The sequence below is a fragment of the Anomalospiza imberbis genome, chromosome 6 (genome assembly GCF_031753505.1).
Source record: "Anomalospiza imberbis isolate Cuckoo-Finch-1a 21T00152 chromosome 6, ASM3175350v1, whole genome shotgun sequence".
Taxonomy (NCBI): domain Eukaryota; kingdom Metazoa; phylum Chordata; class Aves; order Passeriformes; family Viduidae; genus Anomalospiza; species Anomalospiza imberbis.
In genome coordinates this window covers 17,881,408-17,905,827 of record NC_089686.1, presented here as the reverse complement: position 1 = coordinate 17,905,827, position 24,420 = coordinate 17,881,408, and the positions used below count along the sequence as shown (strand labels likewise).

The window sequence follows — 24,420 nt, the reverse complement described above, 5'->3', positions numbered from 1 at the left end:
AGCTTTGTCTACAAATCAGGGTATCTGACAAGAAGCCAACCATGCATTAGCCCTGAAAAAAAGGCTGTACAATCTTGGGTGTCATTCAGAGGGATGCATTCTCTAGCCAGTGACTTCATCGGAGATATGGATCAAACCAAGCAACAAATATACTATACAGTTCTTCATGCAAGTCTCTGGATGAGCTTGCAAAACAAGAAGTGAGACATTTGGCAAACAAAATGAACTACGAAGACCCCCAGATAAGTGTGGTAGCAGCCAGGTTGCTGCCTATTACAGAGTAAAATACAGAAATTTCTACAAAAGAAAGCAACCACAGTTTCAAGACTCTCAGACCTATCACAGTGCTATGTGCACTGCAAGAATGAGCCAGTGAGAGGCAGGCACAGCCCTGAGTGGGAGTGAGCAGGACAGAGTCTTCAGAGCCCCATGGGCACCGCCATATCCCTCAGTGCAAGTGAACATCACCTTGGTGGTATCTGTGTCGATCCCTGCCCAAAGAGGAAGCCTACCAGGAGACTCAGGCGGAGGTCTGCACATTTCCTGTACTCCAGCCTTGGTTAGAAAGAGCTAAACACGTATACCTCTGTACAGCTGCAGAGAGATTTTAGGGGTTTTCCCTGTTAAAATCACCAGACGACACAGCATTTTCCCTTTTGCTTTTGCAATCTGAGACATTTCTATGACTCTTTAATTTTATCAAGATTCAATACGAGTGTAGTTAGAGTGTTTGAACACCCCCATGAAAGGTCAGACATTTGAGACTTGGCAGGGACCCAGACATTGGTTTTGATGTTAATCTCTCCCCATAGACTGCTTGAATCACACTCCTTTTTTCCAGTCGTTAAGAGTCTGAAACAATGGGAGGTAGGGACTGCTGTTGCTATGGTACGAGAAGCCTCCTCTGATCATACATGTCCCTGAGGAAGCTCACTAGGAAATGGATTGTCTGGCTCTATCTTGCACAGTAATCAGGTGACTGAGAAAGTATGAGACCACTTTTTTCAGCCTATCAGATACTGTGTTTTTTCAGGCTCCATGCACAATTTTATTTCCAACTGTAGTACAAAAACCTCCCAGTTTCCCAAGAACTGGGATTTGTTCTAGGTGGAATAAACCAGCATATCTTCACTGATGCTGTTTTAACCATTAAGATGTAGTATATTTGATTTGCTGTTGAAGGAACAGAGATACTGAGAGATTAGAGTGGCAGAAAATAAAATGGGCAGAAAATGTCGCTCGAAACCAGCAATAAACCGCAAATCTCCTGGTGATAACCTGCCTTAAACTCTTATCATGAAAATGCCTCTGAAGTTTTCTTATTCAGGGTCTTCTATATGATTTTTGAAAAAACAAGCTTGTTAGTAGCCACCCAGCTGTGGATCATATTCTCCTAATCATGTGCATATAGAACAATTTAATATTCAGAGCTTTTTTATTACCACATTATTAAACAATACTGAAATGTTGTATTAAGAAAAATATTGTAAATTATTTTTATTTCACACTGTGATACCTCAAAGAATATCAGTGAATTCCTCTAAGTGGTTAAAATGGGCAAAGCTCACACAATCACTTCTGTAACTGAATGCTCCTAAAACTTTCTTTTTTATATGTGGGTCTTTCTTTGTTCAGTGACTTTTTTTTTCTCAGTAATTCATGTCTTCTATGCCAGTATGTCATAAAAAGCAGGATTAGAGTATTCTCTATAAAAAAGACTTGTCTACTGTTTTTCAGCAAAGAAAATTTTGTAGTTTTATTTGATGTTTTTAACTCATTCTGTTTATAGAGACTAAGAAGCATAATATCACTGTTTTTAACACAGGCAACTTAATACCCTTAATTAGGACCACTAACAGGAATGAGAAGTAGAGGTCATGGAGTGATGGGAGAAAATTCACTTATTCTGACCCCCTTTTTGTTAGCAGAGCAGTTGTGTGAAAAAAAAAAGTCACTTTCATCTCTTCAGCCAACTATCTCAATTCCCTCTTTGGAAATTGTATATGGGTAGATATTTATAGTTCCTGCTCGTACTGTATTAATCTTGGAGGGTCTCCCCCAAGCACTGACATACATACCCCATTAGTCCTTCTTTCCTACAAGAGTTTTCCTTAACAGGGCAACTGCAATGTCAAAATTTCTGCCAAGGTTAGGAAACAGAATGCAAGTTTTGAAATGCTGCAGCTCCTGTAGTAGTAGTCCACAACTGCATCTGACCAGAGAATTCTACAGACCTGTGGCTCAGTTGTCCTTTGTGAAAGCATCCTCCATTCATCATTTGGGCTACTTGCTTCTGCAGTCAGCCTCAGACTGAGCCCTAATGGACTAATACAGATCTTTAATTCAATGGGAAAGTAATTTTACTTTTGCATAATTCATTGCATGATAAAGGATAATCAGGACTTTCCAGGCTCCTGTTATCTACACTGCTGAAGGCTCACAATCTACAAATGGCAAGGCGCCTGGACCTTAAATCAGCCTGTGTTATACTGCACAGTAATCCCAACAGAAGCACCTGGCATCATTTCATTGGAATATAACACATTGTGAAGAGCCTCCTCTCTATACCAGAAAACAAATTCTAAGAGCCAAGGCCCTTGTGCACAGCATCTTGGCTCAAAGCTGCTCACCTGCTACAAAATCGCCAAAGCCAACAGTGGTCAGAGTGACAACTACAAAGTAAATGGACTCCAAGGCTGTCCATCCCTCGATGTATTTGAAGATAAATGCAGGAATGGTGACAAAGACAATGCAGCCTGCCAGGATGAAGACGATGGTGGAGATCACCCGGATCTTTGTTTGACTCACTTGTTTATTCTAGAAAAAGGAAATAACAGGAAAAAAGTGTTTGAGTGGATTTCTGGAACTGTATTCTTTGTGAATGACACACTGATTATGCTGGTGTTACCTGGTATGTCTCTTTCTGCCTTTTGTGACCTTGTTGAATGGAATACAACCCTCTCTCCCTGTTAGTGAGAGTCCTGTCCAGGCGATAGTAAACCCCCATGTGTGGCCCCACTTCATCATGATTCCCATTTTCTATGCACTAGGAAGTGAGTACTTTACCACAGCCACCACCTGGAAAAACATTCCTGAGCTTCAGAAAGGCATCAATATGCTCCATGTCAGGTTCAATGTGTAAGAAGAAGTGCACATTCACACCTCCATACAAATAAGTGTACACCCACATGGCCTCAACAGCACCAGGCATTCAACAAACAGGACCAAGATTAAAATGGAAATAAACCCCTTTTCCCTCACTGAAAAGATGCAATTTTTTGTAGAGATAACTCATGCTTTGGGTTTTCTAGACTCTGGATTTCCGGCTTTCATTCACAAATATGAAGGTTAAATCTTCTTTTCAAAAATAGAAAGCTGTATTATTGGTTTATTCCAGAAAAAAAGGATTTATGTCAAATACCAAACAGCCTCGGATAAAATTACCTATGTAAACCCAAACTGGAAAGCTCTTGAACAAAGAGTATGTGTTACTGGCTTCTGTAAACTGAATTCAAATATAGTCAGTGTAATTGTAATATTTTACACTCCCAAAACTCTCAATTTATTTAATATATACTTGGATTTTGTTTCTATTAATATTGATGAAAGACTGGATTAACACAATTGATTCTAGCAGATTTATTTCAGATTTTCCCTGCTGTGAATAAACTGAGCACACAATAAAGTTTCATGAGAAACCTGCAAATTACTAGAAACCTTACTGTGGATTAATTTCAGTGGCTGTGTAAATTCTCTATTTATCCTGGAAAAGCAATGTGGAGGTCACTGTAAGTCATATTTCCAAATTAGTTTTCCAAATCAAGCATCTCAACCCAAGAATGAGATCTCATTTCAGATTAAGGAATTGCCTTAGACAGGAAATAAGATCTCAGAAGTTATCTTTGTAATATATAGAAGGGATATTGCCTGAACTGGTTAATATCTAACCAGCTTGTGAGCAATACTGTGCTTCCCCTAAAACGGAAGCATTTCTTTTAGAGATGCAGTGCCAAGACCCTCATTAAGGGTCTCTGATCTGGGATGCATTCAGAACCAGGTAGCATAAATATGTCATACTTCATAGATACTTTTAGTTCTGAAACTGTTTAAGATGATCCCTACATCTACTATTTTATTTGTGTGTGTTTATTTTCTGTGTCTGGATGGATGAATAGAAATAGTTCAATAAGATTAGTAATATGATGCCAAATATAAGATATGGAAGAAATAGCCAAATACCAAGGGGAAAAGCAACACAAAAATATAAAATCTGAATTCATTCCTTATTAACTCTTTTTCCAAAGAGCCATTCTGAGTATTTTGCTAAAATACCAAAGGACAATCTATCTTCTTTAAGAGGTATGGACACACATTCACAATGGCAGGATTTCAGACTTATTCAATGAGTAGTGAAAGGAAAAGAACAGATCACATGGATGTTACATAGTGTCCTACATTGGCACCCATGCCTTTTTTCAGTGAGAACAAGGATTTAACCAAATTGATGTTTAATTTCTAGTTTGACCAAGGCAACTTCTTTACTTCTACTAAATGCTTCCATTTCCTCGTATATAAAAATGAAATGTCAGAAACCTTGCCTTATGTAAGTTAGGAGACAAGTGCCTCTTGGGCATCCTTGAACAAAAAGTAATTTGGAGCTGCATGGGCATCAAAGTTATGTACAGTAATTCTTCCTCCAGTCCCCACACAGAAAAAATTAAAATGCATTTCAGTATGTGTCGGAATTGTCTCATGAGAGAGACAGGAATGAAAAGAATGCCCTTCAAATCAGTAACAAATGTTCAGGACATCCCCTTGTCCATGAGCAATAACCTCAGCCAAAGGTTTTTGGTTTTTTTTTAGTAAAAATGGTAACAATGTTAATGAAAGGATCTGTAAAAGGTCTGACTCATGGTTATTGTGCACCTTTGTCATTCACACAAAAGCAGAGCAGCTGAGGGTACAATTGAAGGCAGAAAGCAATAGTGAATCAGGCACAGCATTTTTAGAGCTGCTGAAAAGAGCACAAAAGCAGGACTCAGAAAAAGAATTACTTAATGAACAATAACACATGAAATGCAGGACTGACACGAAAAGGAGGGTCTTTTTACAGTTAGGCATCCATTCAGAGGAAATTCACAGTAGGGTCTAACTGCTACAGATGAAAAAAATGCTAAGGCATAATTGTACTTATAATGGAATATGTACATTGCAATAATGACACACTACAAAAATGTAATCCACTGTAGTGTTACACCAAGTCACCAAGTCATTATTATAATAAATAAATGAATAAATAAATAAATAAATAAATAATCACATTATATAACACTAAAGGTTGAGAAGTCTGAATAAGTTCATACAAATTTCTCTTTTAAACAGTATTTTCAGCTTGGAGCCAAATATTGTCAAATAGCTGAGCAACTTCTGCCCGGCTATGAAATCATCTGAACCCATTTTGTGGCATGAATACAGAATTTTCTATAGGTGTCAAAAAGAAATAATAGCAAACCTCTTCCTCCAGAAAACGTAGCTAATCCTATAGCTGTTTAAGTAAAATTAAAAAGCCTTTAAAAGAGACGCTTTCCACTCTTTTTTTTGCAAGTTTGTCTACCAACAAGTTCTTTCCACAGTGACAAAGCAGATAATTTGTAAGACATTCTTCAAATATAAATAAATTAGTGCCGGCTAATTAGACCAATTTAAATCCACCTAGAACTAATCTGGAAAACATAAAAAAAGTAATCTAAGAATCTAAGAACTGAGAGTTTTCTGGGCACCCATCAGGGTCATTCTCATTTTTCACTGACAGTGCTGATTTTATTCTTGAGGTGGCTAGGTGCTAAAATGGCAACATTACTGATGTCAACTTGCTTACATGAATTCAAACAACCTACTGTCAATCTGCTCTAGTGCCAAGAGCAGTAAGGACAGACAGAGCAATAAAAACACCCTTATCAGTGGAATTTAGTTCTTATCCATCTTTTCCATCAGTAACTGCAGCTTCGCTTTTTCCTCATTTTGTATTATATATACAAGGGTTTTAGTAGTTTTGGTCTTACCTAATAATTTCAGGAGTTAAAATAAACCTCGAGGTATTTACTTTCTTTTTTCTCTCTCTGGCCCAATAGATCAAAGCCGATGTAGTGGATTATTTTATGTTTTCTGCTTTCTTCAGGTGAATTAACTGAGGTGCAATTTTTCTGATCTGATGGTTGGCACTAAAAGTACCAAACAGTGATTTTAAGTTTGCAAACTGACACCACCCAGTTGATATATATTCCTATGAAAAATGAGCAGGAGTCATTAAGTAGGGGATCAAAAAAAGCTACAGTCATTTATCAGACTAGACTAAATGCTAATATATGGAACATGTACATTTCCATGAGCAGCATATTTCACATAAGCATGTTCCAAGAGTCTGTAGTGTCACCTCTCATTTCATAGAAAGCTCCCCCAGTATACAGTACTACTAAACCAAAAATAGCACTGGAACACTTGCTGCTTCACAGTGAGCTCAGATGGATTTTCCATCTTCCAAAGTTTTCCTTTTCTGAATTCCTGACAAATCTCCCCAAGGCTCCTGGCAAGCTGGCTACCTTTATTTGCTAGATGACCAATGGCATATTTGTAGAGATAATGTAATATACCTGCATGGAAAATGCTGTCCTCATCTCTCCAAAAGGCTCTGTATTTTGAAACACATTTCAAACAAAATACATTTCTTTAGTATTTCTTTTGTTCCCTTCACTTACTCTTAACTTTGTGCCCTTCCCCATGCTGCCAACTATTCTCAGAACAGATTGTCTCTGCCCATGCATTAATTAAACAGCTTGTCTTCTAAATCACTTTCTCTAGACCAAAATATTTTAACATTAGGAGTGACAGTCTTTGTACCAAAGCCATAAACCAGAATTTCACATATATCAGCTCACAAACATTTGATATATCCGTAGTCAAAATATGTTTGCAAAGCTAATGTGGATGGTGCAGGCAGTCACAGTTCACACTGCTTGTCTTTCAGCTCAGCCAAATGCAAGCCAGTCCTGGTCCAGAGCCTGACACACATAGACAGGTGTGATGCCCTTCTCAACAGGCTATATGGAAATCTGGCACTGGCTTGGTCATCGTGATTTAGTCACATCAACCTCTTTTCTGCCTGTAACAGTCACTGTGGATTTCATTGTAACTTGTCTGAGCTCCTTCACGTTCAAAATGAGATGGAAACTAAATGTATTTTAAATATCACTGACTTGGACATAACACCTAAGAAAAATATAACAATATTTTGTTGTTCTCTGTTCTCTGACACTACTGGTTCCTGTCAGCTCCAACAAACCCACCTCAGGGCACTGCTGAGCCACTGAGATGACATGGTGGTACCTCTGGGAAAGTGTGTTTAAGAAAGAGCAGGAATGCTGGACAGGCAGAAGACAATGGAATAGAGGAAAGAACAAGAGAATAACAAGGTCAGGTGAGTGGGAGCTTCTCCATGGAAACACAAGTACTGCAGGGTCTGCAGCCCATGGAGGACCAGCAAAGGAACAGAGGAAAAGAGTTAAGAACAGCAGAGAAACCACTGTGTTCTGACCCAACCCCTGTGCCATTTGCTGCTGCACCAGGGGGACTGAAGGCGACCCACAGTAACAATATGGGTGGAGAAGAGGTGTCTGGAGTGAAGTTGAGCTTGAAAAATGGGGAAGAAAGGCATTTTGAGTGTTTGTGGGGATTTTGTTTCCAAACACTCAACTCAGTAATTAATATTTTTATGCCAATTGTCAATAAATTAATTTAAAGTCCAAGAGTCAAGTTTGCTTTGCCTATTGGAGTGCATGGTAAGTGACTTTGCTATCTTTATTTTGACACATGAGGTTATTTAGAGAACATTCTAATGTTCTTCCCATGTTCTCTCCATCATTGTAGGCGAGTGAGCAAACGGCTGTGTGGGTGCTTGCTGCCAGCCAGGACCTGCTCACCACAACAGTGAAGAAGACAACACTCCTTGAAAACAAGCAGCAGAATTATAATATATATTAAAATATATATTACATTTCAGATACCTCCATGGGTTATGAAAAAGGGGTTGAACCATTCTACTAGATATGGGCTTCCTCTATGCTCTAACTTCAGTGCCTCAGTGTTATTCTCGTTTTCATGTTGTATAAAGAATGCTGCTATGGCTGCACAAGACAGTGCAGAATCCATCCTCTGCTTTTTAACTGTAGTCAGCAGCAGAGGAGAGATAGATATTAAAAGCCGTAAGCAGTCACATTTATTACTAAGCTTGGGAGGCACAATCCTCAACTCATACCAGACACAGGTCAGAGTAAAGAAGGATTTATTTTATTTTTAACATCATTTTTCCCCATAAAACCACATTTCTGTGGGGTGTTTGTCTAGACCCAGATGGAATATGCAACAAGCTTCTCACAGAGCAGCAGCTTTCTCTAATGTCATTTTTGTAAATCTCTGTGCATGGATATTGCTGCAGTCATAATGTGATGCACTGTGTCATGAAAATACAAAAACACTGTCTCAGACATTTTCTAGGCTGGATATACCCTTTTCCAATCTTCCTCTTACTAGAAAGCACATTTCTGATATGGACCCACAAATTTATGCATGTTGCTTATTACAAAAATAAAAATTACGATCCTAAAGCTCTGTTATGCTGAGCAGTATCCAGCCCAAGAGAAAAAAAAAAAAAGAAGCAAAAAACCAAACTGAATAAGAGGAATACATGTATATATATGCTTTTCTCAAACACTGGAGCAGAAAAAGAACAACAGAGGTTGATGGCATAGACTTCTGCAATTTTAGAGGCTGAGTTTGTAATGTGTTTCTCCTACCTTCCCTCCTTCAACTCACATCTGAGTTACACCTATACTCCCCCACAAAGAGAGTGCAAAAATGGGTTAATAAAGATTGTTCCACATAACTTCCCTGTCCTTGTATGGATCTGATCTTGCCATTCCTGGTATAACATACTCACCATCAAAGACCAGAGGATAACAACAAAATTAGCAAAATGTCTGCTACACTTAAGTTGCTTTACTTCAAGTGGAATAGCTGTAAGCTTCACTAACTAAATTAAATACCCAATTAGAGGGCCTAAAATGTCAAAATCTGGGATCCACAGATTTTCTAATTGACTATTTAGTACTATCTTAGGTCTGTGCAGAAAAAGATACTTTTCTGCAGCTCAGATATAATGGAGGGCGTAAGTGATCCAAAGAATAAACCCAGCATATTCAAGACAGTGGTTTAACCTAAAACAGAATTCAGAGACAAATTTGTCTCTGGTTGATGAGGAGTCACCACCCGTAATGAAGTCACAACCCTCACCATCAAGCCTACAAGCACCCCTATTTTAACCCTGCTCAGGGAAATGTGTCTCTTAGAAGGAACTTTAAGGTATTACAGGCAAAAGAACAGATCATGAGCTGAGATTGTTTACATGCATTTGTTCTGGGTTTGTAAATCACCTTTCTAATCACTGATTTTTAATATTTCTTTGCTTTTTTTTTTGGTGGAAATTACTCAGCAAATTGTTAGGCTGAGGTCTGAACCCTGAACTTTCAGCTCATAAACCTTGTATAATTTTGGAATAATACTGTGAATGTGCAACAGTAGGTTGAATTTCACACCCTGTCCTAACAGCTCTGTTCAGAGACAGGATGCCAGCAGATGGCAGATAGATCACTGCATCAGACAGTTACTCTGTGGAACTTATGTGAATATATATATTTTTTTAATTTTACCTTTTTCTTTACAGAAAATCACAGTGAATAACACTATATTAAAAAAGAAAATATAAAGTGTTAATATGCTCAGTGGGTTTTTAGTAGCTGATGTAATAACACACTGATGCTGCCTAGTAATGCAATGTGGTTATACAAAATAAAAGAGATTGTCTTGAACAGAGCAAATCCATGAACAGAGGGGAGACTATGAAAAAAGACTGCATTTTTAAGTGCTCCTCCTCTACACAGTTACTGTCTTATACTAAGTTTCTTTCCCAGATTCTGTTTGCCATTCACTTTCAGGGAAGGAATTTGTACAAACAACTCCTGCCACTTTAGTAGTAAGAGATCAGAGAAGCCAAAAATCTTTAAAAAGAACTTGAATCTTTAAGTGAAAGAGTAGCTAGAGTTGATCAGATGTATTCAGAAAGAATACAGTTTAGAATACCTTTCTTAAACAATAAAGTTTACGAAAGGTAGAGCTTTAACAGGTGCTAAAAGAAATCTTTCCACCAGCTCAGTGGGACTACCCTTACTGCTACGCCAGCCCCATCCCTACCTGCCAATTAAGAACTACTTTTCCTAGGACAATTCCAAGGTTAGGTGATGTGTACTGTTACCTTTCAGAAAAATAATAACTGTAGATCACTTTCATAGCATGTCTCTGAAAACTAGAGCAAAACATGTTCTCTGAGCTGAAAACCTGAAAAGTCAAGTAGCAGATGTGTCTGTTCCGATGAGTCCCTGGTCCAGTGAAGCACAAGTTGCCTACAGAGGCAATGCCTTTCTGCACAAAACTGTACTTTCAATGGTGCAGCCTTGCCACCACTCATGTCTCTGGCTGCTTGCTCACATCCCAGTATTGCAATTCAGTCTACCAGCTGTGCTGCCAGACCTGTCTTCTGTGTCCTGGTGGAAACCAGAGGAGTGAAAGCAGCAACCAAGCCCAGGAGCTGCTCACAGTGGCCTCACCTCAAAAGCCAGAAAATCCTGGAGTGCTCTCAGAAATTCACTGTGCCCAGGCTGAATTCCTGCATCAGTACTAAACTGCAAGATAAGGGAAGATCATTCAGGGTATGCTAAACCCATCTACTTCTGGTGAGAATCTAAACACTCGTTCAAGATTTGAAAAAAGACTGTCTGAATTAGCCTATATTTAACTCATGATAATGGCAGCTGCTGTGTTCTGTAACAGTGTACTCTGCCTATGGAGTGCCTTCTATCTTTAGATGCTTGCAGACACTGTTTGTACAGAGCATGTCAAGAGAATGGGGCTTTGTTCTACTGTTTATTAAAGAAACATACATGCATGAAGAAACTTATGAACAACCTGTGAAAGATAAAAATACTACTTTTATGGCATTATGTCATCTTAAAATGCATGTTTCATTTCTGTTGTGTCTGGCCTCGTACATATTCATTTTCTGGGGAATCATACTCGTATGCATGTAAAAACAGATTGGGACCCAGGTTCTGCCCTAGATTATTGAACATGGAACATACAGGAATAACCAGGAGCTCAGAAGCCAGGGCTTTTGTGGGGGAAGCTTTAGTTTACATCTCTGACCTGGTTGATGCTTATTTACTTGTACCAAATATAATCATTCCATTAGGACAGATGGCATAGACTATTCAATGCATGCTGTTTGGGATAGCATCATCCTGCCAGTGCCTCCGCTTCCTAAAATGGCACATGAAAATTTCTATTTTTTACAAAGCATTGTTTTGCAATGAAATACCTCCAGCCCTACCTACTCATAAATGAGTAGCTGTTTTCCTGGCTAGTTACACACTGAAATAATGGTAACATTTTGGATTAGAAGATGAGTGGTGGCATGTGCCCAGCTCCTCTGCTGAAATATTTTGTCTATACTGTTGGGGTAGTGTGTACTTGAAAAGAGCAGATCTCTTTCTCACTTCATGTAGTTCAAATTGTTTTTAAAATTCCCACAGAATGCATGGGCTAATTACTGCATAAGCTAAATGTGGGATTCCTAGGGTCTAATTTGTGGTGTTAATTAAGGTAGGGTTGGTGGGACTCTGCTTAGGTCATGTCAGAGGCAGCAGAAGTGCACTAGCACAAGTCCTCTGGGAGGAATCCTCCTTTCATCTTTCCAGATATGCTGAGGAATGCCAGAGGCAAGCTGTCCCTAGTGTGGCATGGGCTCCAGGCTCACAGATATACAGCTGGAGGGAGCAAGAGACCTGTTAGGGAAATGCTTTGGGTGAAAGGACTGTGGTGACAACAGAAAACTCTTCCTCTCCTTCCCACGTGCCGATGTGTGCATACCACATCTTGCCTAGCTTCCAAAATGATCCTAGCCACAGTGCAAGATCAAGTTGCCCTCAAGTCCCTTTGAACTCTACAGGCAATGACAAAGTTGCAAGGATTTCCAGAACTCTCGCTGCCCTGACACCAGCCCTGCAACATTCCTAAGAGTGAAGGGCATAAACAGAGGCAACTGGATACGTACAGAAGCAGAGTGCTGAGGCATAAGAACATGGAAATTTGATGCATTATACATGTGCTAAGTTTCTTCCCATTCTTTCCACAAGAAACTGGACTGTCCCAAATTGCCTGTGAGGACAAATAATACAGGTAGGTAGTTTGTACTCTCTCTAGAGCACTGATGCACTCAGTGACTTCTCAGCTACCTCCAGAAGATTCGTCAGGCACACCACCGAACATTTTACTATGTTTTTCGGTGTCTTTTTAGCCTATGTTTGTTCCTTTTAGTTTCTTGGTAACTACTCTCCTAATTTTTATGTCCTCTCTTTACAGGTGGTAACAGGTTGTTTTACACCCACAAACATGCTGAATTTCAGTTCATTACAGAGATGGTTACAGAATAAGAAACAAGAGTTACACACTGAATTAAAATTTGCTCAGTGATCAGCATTAAATCAAGAACTGTTACTCGAGGCTTCATCTGATTAGGTACAAACATTTATGAAGCCTAACAATGTAAATATAATGTGATAATAAATTACACAATTACTAAAATAATAATGATTATTATATTTTACATATGCCAAATGTTAAATAATTACCTAAAGTGAAATCACTGGTATTAAGACTATTTACTAAGATGCTTGTAAATTCTAAACTCTATCAAAAATATTTCAAATAGCTGAAACTCATTAGTAAGAATAACAAAGAAAATTATATATAACCCTGTTCACCAAATCACAAAATAACAGAAGCAATGGAATGTAATGGATTTCTGACTATCAAAATAAAAGGAATAAACACACATCTTGGCTAAACAAGAGGACCACAATCTCTAAATTCCTTTGGAAGCTCACAAAATACGAAGGAGGAAAACAAATACTTTGGATGGCTATAAGCAGTAAGCAACCATATTGACTCAAGAAAATGAAGGAATACTTTGAATACCAAAAGAACTCACATTATGTGCCAAATGGCTATATTCTGTATGAAACATTAGTGTCAGCATTCATCTGTGAATCGTAAAATACTTCAAGTATGTATTATGCTTTAACAGGAAGGCTGGACTAGATGATCTCAAGACATCCCTTCCAGCCCCAGTCATTCTGTGATTCTCTGATTATTTTAATCATAAACTATCCTACCAACAGTTTAATGGTCTTGTCCATGTCACTCAGAATTACAACACTCAGCTGACAATTAATCAAAGATTTTCTGACTCTCAATCCATATAATGACTTCAAGATTGTCATTTTTCTTGGGCAGAAGCAGGCTGGAATGTTCAGAGATTCCACTGAAGTGAAGCAGGTGTAATAAAAAGGTAGACAAAAAATAAATTAGGGATCTTAGTCACGTTTTCACCAAATGGAACTGAGACACCTTTCAATAAGTTTCTTTTCTTTAAATTAAAATATAAGCCTTTGAAGTGCTCTCCAGACAGGCATGTACATGCTTACTCACACATAATCACTAGTCACTTTTCTACACTTATTCTGATATAGTATTTATGTCTGGTCTGGGACACCTAAAAGTCATTTAATCAAAAAGGAAAGTGCTCATTCTTCAGTCTAATACTTAATTACTTCCTTCCAAAAACAGTTACAACCAATTTGCTTTCATCTGTGGGAATGTTTTAGAACTAGATGTCTATTAAACTAACCAGCTTGGGCAGCTTCTCATCCACTCCATCCCTGGAGAGACTTACCTTCAGTTATGCCACTTCCAAGGGAAGTATCACACAGGTCACCTCTAGAACTTCTGCCTCAAAGTGAGAATCCCTGAAGTGAACCACTAGCAAGTTAGAAAAACAGCATTTGCCAGGTCTGCGGCACTGCTTGCGAAAGAACCGCTTACAGCAATTCAGACTCAAAAACAGAGGGTACTGGCAACATAATGAGGAAGTCTACACAAAAATTTAGGGTAGGATGTCTTCCTAGTAGGTAGGGCAGAGAATGATCATGATTTCAGCCAGCGGCATTACAGCAGTTTTTGTAGCAGAGGTGCAGATCTACACCAGCACATCTGTCACCCTGCAGTGAAGGCGTATCACTCAACCATCTCTCTTCCCAGGTTCACATTCACAAAAGCAACCCTGCTTTCCTGCTTTTCTTTCAGGCTGTATCAGTAACACAGTCAGGACCTACTCCACATCCCTGTTCTTTCAGGGAACCATTACTTTCTCTCCATTTTCAGTGAATAGATGTACATATCTAAAGCAACTTGAAGTGTTTTGAAGACTGTTTTACAATTCCTTGTAAGGAAACTAACTTAGGAGACATATTCCCCAGAAATACCCTCAATAAGGAAATTCAGAGTCTAACCTATAGCCCCTGCATCATCATCTAGAGATGTCTGTTTCTCTTCACTGACTACAGAGATCCTTACAGACATTAACTATCATCTCAACATGCAAAGATTTCACGGTGTCCAACATTTAAAAAATGCCACAGGTAATAGCAACAAAATTAAAAGCAGGCTATACAACACAAGAAAAAAACTGTCAGTGAACTTACTCTGAAAACTTTTTCCACCCTTGCAATACTCTTCCCAAAGATGGTTCCAAGTTGGTCTCCAATCCCAGCCAGCAGGAAGCCAAACAGTGGAATCCCAAATAGGGCATACAAGATGCAGAAAACCTTGCCACCAACAGTGCTTGGGGCCATCTTCCCATACCCTGAGGAGAAAAACAATTGTCAGTCTCTCAGAACTTATACACAGCTTTTTAGAAAACAAACTAATTGGTTTTTAAAAATTGCTCTTCCTGCAGGCATACCTTTGTTCCGCCTATAATTCCTATTTATAGACTTTCAATGGCATGATGTCAATTCCTGGGTAAGCCACCCTCTGTTATTCCATTTTTCTTGAAGCCTCAGTTACCCCTATTTTCTGTAGATTCTGTCTATCTAAAATTGCTGTTTGCTTAATTGATCTAGCGGATGCCATGGCACAAAAATCCCTCCCTGCTGGCCTAGCACCTGCATGCTGTTGTTCCTCTTGGCCTGTGCCAATGGTTTCCTGATAGGGGTGTGATTCATCTGACAAGGTTAATTTTCAGTGGACAAGGCTCATTTTCAGTGGTTAGCTCATACTTATCTCAACCTCTTAATCACACTGACTAGTTACACTGCAGCCTCCAAACTGTACCCACACCACACAAATCTACCCTTTAACTCTTTTTCAGTAAAGCATTATGACTCCAGTAGACATGGTATTTCTGTTAAAATGTTAAAGAGGAAAAAACCCAAGAATTGTGACAGTAATATTTGCACCTTTTTATTTAAGATCAGCCATTTTAATTGAAATGCCACAGAGATTTTAACGATACAGAATTACTTAAACATTAAAAATTATCACATAATCACAAATCACTGATGCAATAATGTTGCCTTGAGAGGCTACCTCGAACAGAGGCTAGACAGTGTTAAAGGAATAAAGTTGGTATTTATTAAAAGGCCTTCAAAGGATACACCTTGGGCAGTACAAGAGCCCAGCCAAGGCTACAACTAAGATGGATGATGGGTCACGAGTTTCCACACTTTTATAAGTTTGGGTCCGTTTACATATTGGGGTTAATTGTCCAGTTACAGCTTCAGGTTATGAAGTCCCATCCTCCCAGATTACTCTCCTCAGTTTCCCATTGTTTATACATTTTGGACCTGGAGTTGCAATGCTATCCTTGGTTCTTGGGCTGGAAAAGGATTGTTTTGTCTAACTGAACTGTGAGAACTTGCTAACACTTTATATGAAGTTCAGAGTTACATACTAATGCAGTACAGAATCTGGAAAATACGAAAGCTAAAACTTAAGGCATCAATAAAGCATCCAGAGAGGAGGAAATCTATGTAAGTGCCAGGTCCTATTCCTGTTGGGTTGGTATCACTGGCACTGGATATATCTCTCTGTCATGGGATGATGAAAGAACTATGTTGACACACAATAATGCATGTGCCATAACCTACTGTCCTTTTCACAGCTGCATCCGTCATCCCAGATGTCTCCTAAAATTCCAAGAAAGTCCAGGCTCCATGGGCCACTGGACTGAGGTTGACCAGGTAATCTCCTGAAGTTTCTGCATAAGAGGAGCCCTAACAGGCCTCTGGTGGATAAACTGAAACCATTTTCATGCCCTGACACAATATACAGACTTTATGCAGCCTATAAAAATCTCATTCATGGAGAATTTACAACAAATATGGGCAAATATACACGGTCTTTTCAAAAAGTTATTTAAATAGCAGATGTCAATGAATACGCCTGCATGAACTATGCCTACATTGTGGCACTTATTTAATGAGTAATTTAAAAGCTTGTCACTTGGGTCTATTGAGTAAACAAATATTAAGGGGGGGGGGGTTCTTTTGTATGAATCAGAAATGTTTTCTTTCTTGCCACCCTCTGCTTTTATGCTACCATCAAAAATACATGGTAATGTTGCTTAATATAGAGGAACACAGATTGTACACTCTATACATTTCACTCTTTCCCCCTCCCTCTGACAGCAAAGAAAAGGCAGAGCCAAAGGCACAGACTCTACTGTTAGAGATGATCACCACAGCAAGTCTTCAACTGCCACAAGATTTTTTTTGTTGTTATTGTATTACCTGCATAAAAAGCCTACAGAATTTAGTCAGATTCTCACACTTTATTGAAGGGTTATGTGATTATCAAGTGCATGCAGCACAGCTGTAATGTGGAGAAGCACTTTGTACAATATTTAAAGCAGAATAATACTCATAGAAAATGAAAATAAAAATCAACAATTTGCCAGTGATTTCCAAATAATTAGATCTCTTGATCTGATTATTATGACAGCACTGAAATCAAGCTTAAAATTATAAAACTACTGTATAATTTTCTGCAGATTAACTGTATCAACAATGCTGTTGGTTTATTTTCTTTTCCTTCAGACCATCTTCTGAAATCCAAGCTTGATGAATATTCTTCAAGAGAGGAACTGGCTTATAGAGGAGATATTAAAACCCTTAGCATATCTAAGGCCAACATTCAGAGGTCAAATACTAAATATATTGGACACAATGCATGGGGAGAGAGATGATAAGGGCCTGAATAATTATCTTATTAAAATTAATCGTTCAAGAAAAATGATTGAGCTGTTCAGTATACTCTTCATTTACTACAGAGAAATGTGTAATAATTAAGGTAATGAATTCTAGAAAGAAAAAAAAAGTTGGTTTTTTTCTACACAATGCATCCTTTGTGTAATTCCTTCCAATTGTTAGTAGGAAAGCAAGTAAGAATTTTAAGAAGGGTGTAATAGTTATAAGAATACATTTCCAGTTATGGAAAGGAGGAAGGCATAAGAAGAATTGCTTCTTCTCAAGCAATTGCTTGTAGATTGCTTCAATCTACATCAAGAACAGGGTTATAACGCCTGCAGGAATGTTACCTGTTTTCAGCTCAGCATTGCTATTCTACCCTAATTATGTAGACACCTTCTGACACTTACCCAAAGACTCAGTGCCCTTAACACATGCTGGAGTCATGTCTTCTTCTAACAGAGAAATACACTTCAGCTACTTTATTTCTTTGTTGCCTACCTTCCTCAAATTTATTCCATTATCTATGTCTCAGTGTGACTGTGTCTTTTTAAAAAATAAACAATAAACATACCTATAGTAGTGATGACTGTTCCAGCAAAGAAAAAGGCACCTCCAAGGTCCCAATGACTGCTGTTGTTAGAGGAATTTCCAACAGGACTGACTCCTGCATTATCAGCATCAACAGCATGCTGCAAAAAAAAAAAAAAATGCAAAGAATCAGCATTATGCATGCCTTACTGTATCCTATGCTAGTTGGTACAGGCTCCAAAGGGAAATTTCTAGGACCATGGAAACAGCTTCAATTTAAGTTTTTAATATGTGCTCATAGTATAGTAGCCTTTTCTGTGCACATAAATTGAATATATGAGGGAACTGAATATCCATTAAGGTGGAAGAAAGATACAATGCATAAACAAATGACAAAAGATACAAAGCAGTTGAGAAGTAAAGGACAAACACCACAAATTCACCCATAAATATTGTTCTTGTAGTGACTACTACCAAAGGAAAAAATCCTCATTGGGAACAGCTCAAGACAGAAGCAGCTAGAAAGGTGGTAAATACAAATAATATTTGTGAAATCAACTGAAGCTAGTCAGCCAATTAAATTCCCAGACTATCAGTAATTGTTTAAGTAATTTATATTTTATGCTAACAAAAGAAAAAATATGGCATATATATATATATATATATATATATATATATCCTGTTTGAAATTAACAAATAAGGTATCTATGGAATCATAAATAAACTTTGTGATCAGCTCAAACTTCCCAGCTGCTACACTACACATGATCTCATGTCCACAAATACAGCATGATACAGAGACTCCCAGACAGTGCTTGAATGAAATATATTCTGGACAGAAGCTGAGGTAGCTATACTTCTACCCGCTCACTGTCCTGTGTCCCACATAATACTGAATCAAACCAGGCAGACATATCAGCCTCCTGAATGTTTGTTAGGAATTTCTAAAATTGCACCATATTGTATCATGGGGACATACACATTCACTTTTCATTTTAGCTTCACAGTCCAAAGGAAGACAGAGCTGAATACATCAGCTTACAAAGCACAGAAATAAATCTCTCATCAGAATCTGGTATACTCACCTGAATTGCTCTAAGCCGACTTTTGAGATGCCCTTGGGTATGTATTTTCAAGTTGCTTTTAGATCTCATACAAGCTATTCTTCATCATAGAGAAATTCAGACCTCACTCTTGAGCAGAAGCAGAAATGACAGCCTTTCTCCCTTCCAAATGTTCCCAACTGAGTCTAATTTTCATAAAACCACTGCAGAGGAACCAAGCTTCTCTTTTTCTGCCTCCTAACATTTCCAGCTCTTTGCTTTGCTCCCATTCTGCTCCAACCTCACTTCATGTTGCTGTCATTAGCTGCTGACACTACTGCCAGACCTTCTCCTTCTCTTTCTGTTATTTGCTCCTCCTCCTAAATTTTGCCACCAATCTTTAGCCTTGGTAGTTTCAGTGATCTTATTGCTGGGATCAACAAGTGAAGCAAAGTGCTACCTCTCGCATCCTCTTTGTCTTTGGCTTTGTTCAACATGGAATTCCCACCTATCAACACAGGTTTGACTTTTCTTATTGCATTTCTTTAATTATTTCTTTCTTTAATTTCTTGCATTCTCTTTTCCTTGTGATTTATGATCTATGAATTGTCACGGTGGTTTTCTATTTCACCTTTTCCTATACAGTCTATGTGCAAAGCAAGGTTAGCCATTCCATTTTAACATTGCCCCTCTTCTTACCTGATCTTGTCTATGAGTTCTCTCTTGATCTTCTCTAAAACCTCACATTCTCTTATGGGTTTAGCACTGACTTTTAAACACATCCACTTAACACCACTTGTCTCCCTAGCCTTCATGATACACTTTCCTCCACATTAATCTCTTTCCACCAATGGCTTATTGGTGGAATTTGCCTCATCTTTTCTTCCACTTCCATTTTTCTCACTCATTTTTGCCTATATTTCCAACTGACTTCATGGACATCAATGTTCCTCTACTGCTTTTTTAGACTGGGCAAATTTCAGCTAATCTGCTTCCCAGCTTTTAGTTATTCATCACATTGTCTCACAAAAGGGAAAGGAGTGGGAGGAGAGGTGTATGGGCAAGAACAGAGACAGCTACCTCCAAAGAGATCAGAACAGACAGCCTTTTTTAAAAGTAGAGCTACTACCTGCCAGGCTAAGGTGATAGTGAAACTATAGCATAAGCAAGTTCCAGGCTGGACTGGTTTCATTTCATGTGGGCAGAAAGCCAGGGCTCCTCAGCACGTCTATACCTCAAGAAATAGGGATATAGAGAAAGGATGTGTTTCAGACCAAACCTTTTGGAAGGGCTTCTGTACCAGTTGCTGGCATACTGCAGGTGGTGTGAAAGCAGAGATCATTTGCTGGTTTATGCAGAACAGCATAAATCAGCACAACAGACAGGTTGCCCGTTTAAATAGCCCATGACACACTGTCAGCTACCCTGGTTACTTCTGCCAAGGAATGCTGTCTGCCCTCCCCTTAAGTGTGTAAATGTCAGCAAGCTAATTACACTTAAATCACACTTGAGATTACACAGTTTAGCAAGTCTTTCAGGGCCAACCACTAACCCCTGAAGTGAAGGAGTATCCTGTTGCCTTAGATAGCTTTGAGATTCTCAGGCTCCCTTCTCATCCAGAAAAAAATCATTTTTTCTTTAAAGCTTCACTGACATCATTCATTTATAAATATCCAACTATTCCAATGCTGTCTTTTAATACATAGTATTTTGCATACAGCAATGGAGGACAAAAAGAGAGCAGCAAAACAAAAGCAGCCAGCAGCCTGCAGCTAACAGCATTTATACAACCAACTTCAGCTCAGGCGTGAGAAAAAGATGCCTTACTACTACCACCACAAGTCCACCTACACAGAACCATCCTGCTAGATGGAAACTGACAGAAAATTTAAACGAAACAATTACTGGCAAGACTCTCCCAGTTCACACAGACCACGAAATTTTGCAAGTTTCCCATCTGAAACTTCAGATAGGCTTTGCAGCAGACCTGAAGAGCCTCCTCCTCAGGTTATCTCAGAGTAGGAAAAAACAGCTAATTTCCAGAGTGCTAAACACTATGTTAACAAGCCTCATATATTTAAGATATTTTAAACTAGTAGTTTAAACTACTTTTATAGTTGAAGCATTGTTGACAGTAACAGTTCATGAAAGTGCCCAAAACTGTTTCCCATTTGCTCCTTTCCTGATCTCCTTTTCCTTCTCCAGAGGAGCTACAAACACAATATACAAGTACACAGTATTTTTTCAGTGTAGTTTATTAACTGAAAGAGCAATCTTCTTTACTGAATAACTACCAACCTATGGTAATTTTTTCTTTCGAAATGGCACCCATTTCAGGGAAGGCAATAATCTGAAATACCCCAAAGTGCTGAAATTGTCTTTCTGGATGTTCAAGGTAACAGATGTATGCTAAAGCCAACAGGCAGGTAGGGGTGAAAAGAATGACAAAACTACTGAAATAAATAAAAGTGCTTGATATTATTTGTTTTTAAAAACATGTCTTTTTGATCACAACTTTCTGTTTTGCTCCCTATCATTGCGTAGATGAGTATTTTACTCTCGGCCCCTTTGGTATCAACACAGTACAGTCCTCCTGTAAGAAAAAAGACATGGTCTCGTGACACGGTCTGCATGGGACCAAAGGCAAATCCCAGAGCAGAAGTCCAGCATTTGTGGTGATACTGGGACAATCAAATCCTGTATTCCCAAAGAGAGTGAAATCAAACTGCATCTCAGTCTGAAGTACACTTACATAAGCAACAAGATAGCTGGAAGCCAGTGCAGCTGATGAGGAGAGAGAGGAGCAAAACAGACTGTTTCTGGTTTCTCCATGAAGAAAGGTTTTTATCTGGTTCATTTGTTCATGTTTCTGTAATTTCTCCAATAAGATCCCAAGTATGAAGAAGACAAATCTTTTTCAAGGACCAGTGTAATATCCCTCTCAAGTGATGAGACAGTCAAAGATGTACCTACCCTATGTGTTTTCAAGGATAGGAATTTGATAGGAAAAGAAAATTCTTGTCCTTTTTTTTGCCTAGCTCTATTAATTCCTCTTCACAGATCATTCTAATACAAAAATTATTATCTCCCTCTGCAATTCTTTTTCCAGGCAGATTCCTATCAAGCATACAAAGCATTACTTCATTGCCTTTCATGCTCTCTTATTTCTCAATTAGGATTATTAGGATGCTTCTCATTAGCAAACAGCTTTAAATAACTAATTCTTTAATAACTTTTTAATATACTCCCTCTCTACTTATTCTCACCACCCCTTACACAGTGATTAGGGACTCTCATTATAAATTCACATTTATTCACTTTTCCACATCAGCATTTCCTAAGGACCAAGGCCAGCAATTTTTTTTTCTGGTTTAATCAAAAGTAACAACTTTCAAAGCCCATTCCTTAAATATTTCTACAAAGGACTTTAAAAAACAATCAGCATAAGAGTGATATACCTACACTTAAGAGTGATTTCATAGTCATGCATACACTCTGCCTGAGGGTAGACCTACAGTATTTAACAAGGGATATGCACAGAGAACTAAGTCCAAAAGGTTTATGTCCCTGCTAAAGATGTCAGCTAAGTTCTGGAAGCAGCATAGCTACTGGACAGCTGCAGACTTGTGGAGCATCTTAGGCTCAGTGTGTCTCCTACACAGCTGGAGTAGCTCTGGACTGATGTTACAAACCAGGCTGCCTGCACCAACTAGGACAGAACCCAAGACATCTGAATCCTTTTTTCCTATCCTTTTAGGAGAAATAGGGTAAAATAAAGACAGGGCAGAAGGGAAGTTGGGACAAGATAACCTCCAGAGACACAGGTAGAAGCTTCAATAATCAGATACTTACCACTTTTTTTCTTCACAGCTCAGTCTTTTCTTGTCTTCAGCAACCTGTAAGTCTTCTCCATAGTTAATTAAAAGTACTATTTTTTGCCTGCTCTATCTAGAGTTTTCTTCTAGCACATGAAAATTATTTTCCTTTTACATGGAAACAGCCTGGAAAGAAAAGCTGGCTTATGACACTAATGAACCAAATAAGCAGCAGCAAAATGAAACATCTGTACAGGATGTTCCTTTTCTTACTTACCTTCAGAACTGGTTCAGAACACTAAACCAAAGTGCCTATCCAAAATATGAATTCTTACTAACAAAATGCCCTCCTGGTTGCTGTGTTTAATTTTGAAGAAAGAATTAAGAATTTAAGACCATTTGAAAATTTGTAGAGATGAGGGCATAAGTCTTGCACATCTGTCACCTCTCTCAAAAACTTTTTCCAGATTCTAGGTTCTGCTTTTCTTTGCACACATCTTTTATTATTCTAGTGAATACAAGTACCAATCTCTTCATTCTCATGTCCACTGACAGGACTCAAGGAAATGACCTGAATCTGAGTCGAGAGAGATCCAGGCTGGATATCAGGAGAAAGCTTTTCACCCAGAGGGTGGCTGGGCACTGGAACAGGATCCCCAGAGAAGTGGTCACAGCCCAAGCCTGACAGAGTCCAAGAAGCATTTGGATAATGCTCTCAGGCACATAGTGTGACTCAGGATGTCCTGCATGGGGTCAGGAGTTGGACTTAATGATCCTGATGGGTCCCTTCCAACGCAAGCTTATTATCATTCTATGCTTCTATATTTACAGTATTTTGGAAACAGAATTTCTGCTTCTCAGACCTTAAAATGACGGGGAAAGAGCCTGCTCTTCACACTGCCCATTCCAAGGCCTCTGTGAACATTTTTGTTCCCCACCAACTCAGCTGGTCAATAAACCACTGAGCTGTTTCCCCTAACTTCCAAGAAGTACTATCTTCTTCACGTGGCCTACCTGAATCAGTGTCTCCAGCTCTAGCTCGGTGACACAAACGTGCTCCCGAAGAAAGTCAGCCTTCTCTGATGCGATTGTGTTCTTCTGCCTGCTTTCAAAGGGCTGCTCCAGAGCACGGAAGACGAGTCCTCCCGCCACCAGGTAAACTACCACCACGATAAAGATGGCCACCACTGCTCTCCAATCCATGACTTTCTGCCGGCCTTGAGAAGGGGCTTCCATGGCAGCAACAACAGTGGCTCGGGAGGAAACAGAGAATTGTGGTGATGGGTAGTGCCCGTTAGTTTTGGGCTCAGGCTCACAAGCTGGCACTGGTGAGGGAACAGCCACTGAAACACAAAGCAAAACACCTCATTCAAAATCAAATCTCTTAGGGTATGAATTGATTTACATTAAAAAATTCTCAAATAACGTTTTTCAAGACTTTTACATAAATCATGTTCTTCATATGGATATGGTTCTTCTCATCTGCAAAGTTCCATGTCTTCTTTGTTCATCCATACTCAATGGACATCTAAAGGGTTTGCTTTGCCCATTACCTCTAGAACTTCACCCATTACCTCTAGAACTGGATAGGCCAGTTACATGTGCAGAAAGTTCAGAAATATGCAGAAAACCATTTATGCAAAATGAACATGAAAATTCTCACCAGCTAGCATATAAATTACGCATGATGGTGTTTGGTGAAGGACCCTGGCAGTGATTTATGTCCTTAAATCATAATGCTAATAGTATTAATGGTGCTAAAAAATTGAACTGCTAATGAAC

At 38.8% G+C, this 24,420-nt stretch overlaps 1 protein-coding gene across 1 annotated transcript in view; it reads right to left on the bottom strand.

Moving 5' to 3' along the window:
* The window catches only part of KCNK10 (potassium two pore domain channel subfamily K member 10), a 55,736-nt gene that overhangs the window by 9,566 nt on the left and 21,750 nt on the right, over positions 1 to 24,420 (bottom strand). Inside the window, exons 2-5 of the mRNA XM_068192665.1 lie at positions 23,653 to 23,981; positions 17,824 to 17,941; positions 14,706 to 14,866; positions 2,631 to 2,817 (exon numbers count right to left, since the gene is read on the bottom strand). Coding sequence (XP_068048766.1) covers positions 2,631 to 2,817; positions 14,706 to 14,866; positions 17,824 to 17,941; positions 23,653 to 23,981 — 795 coding nt within the window. The remainder of the gene's footprint in view (positions 1 to 2,630; positions 2,818 to 14,705; positions 14,867 to 17,823; positions 17,942 to 23,652; positions 23,982 to 24,420) is intronic.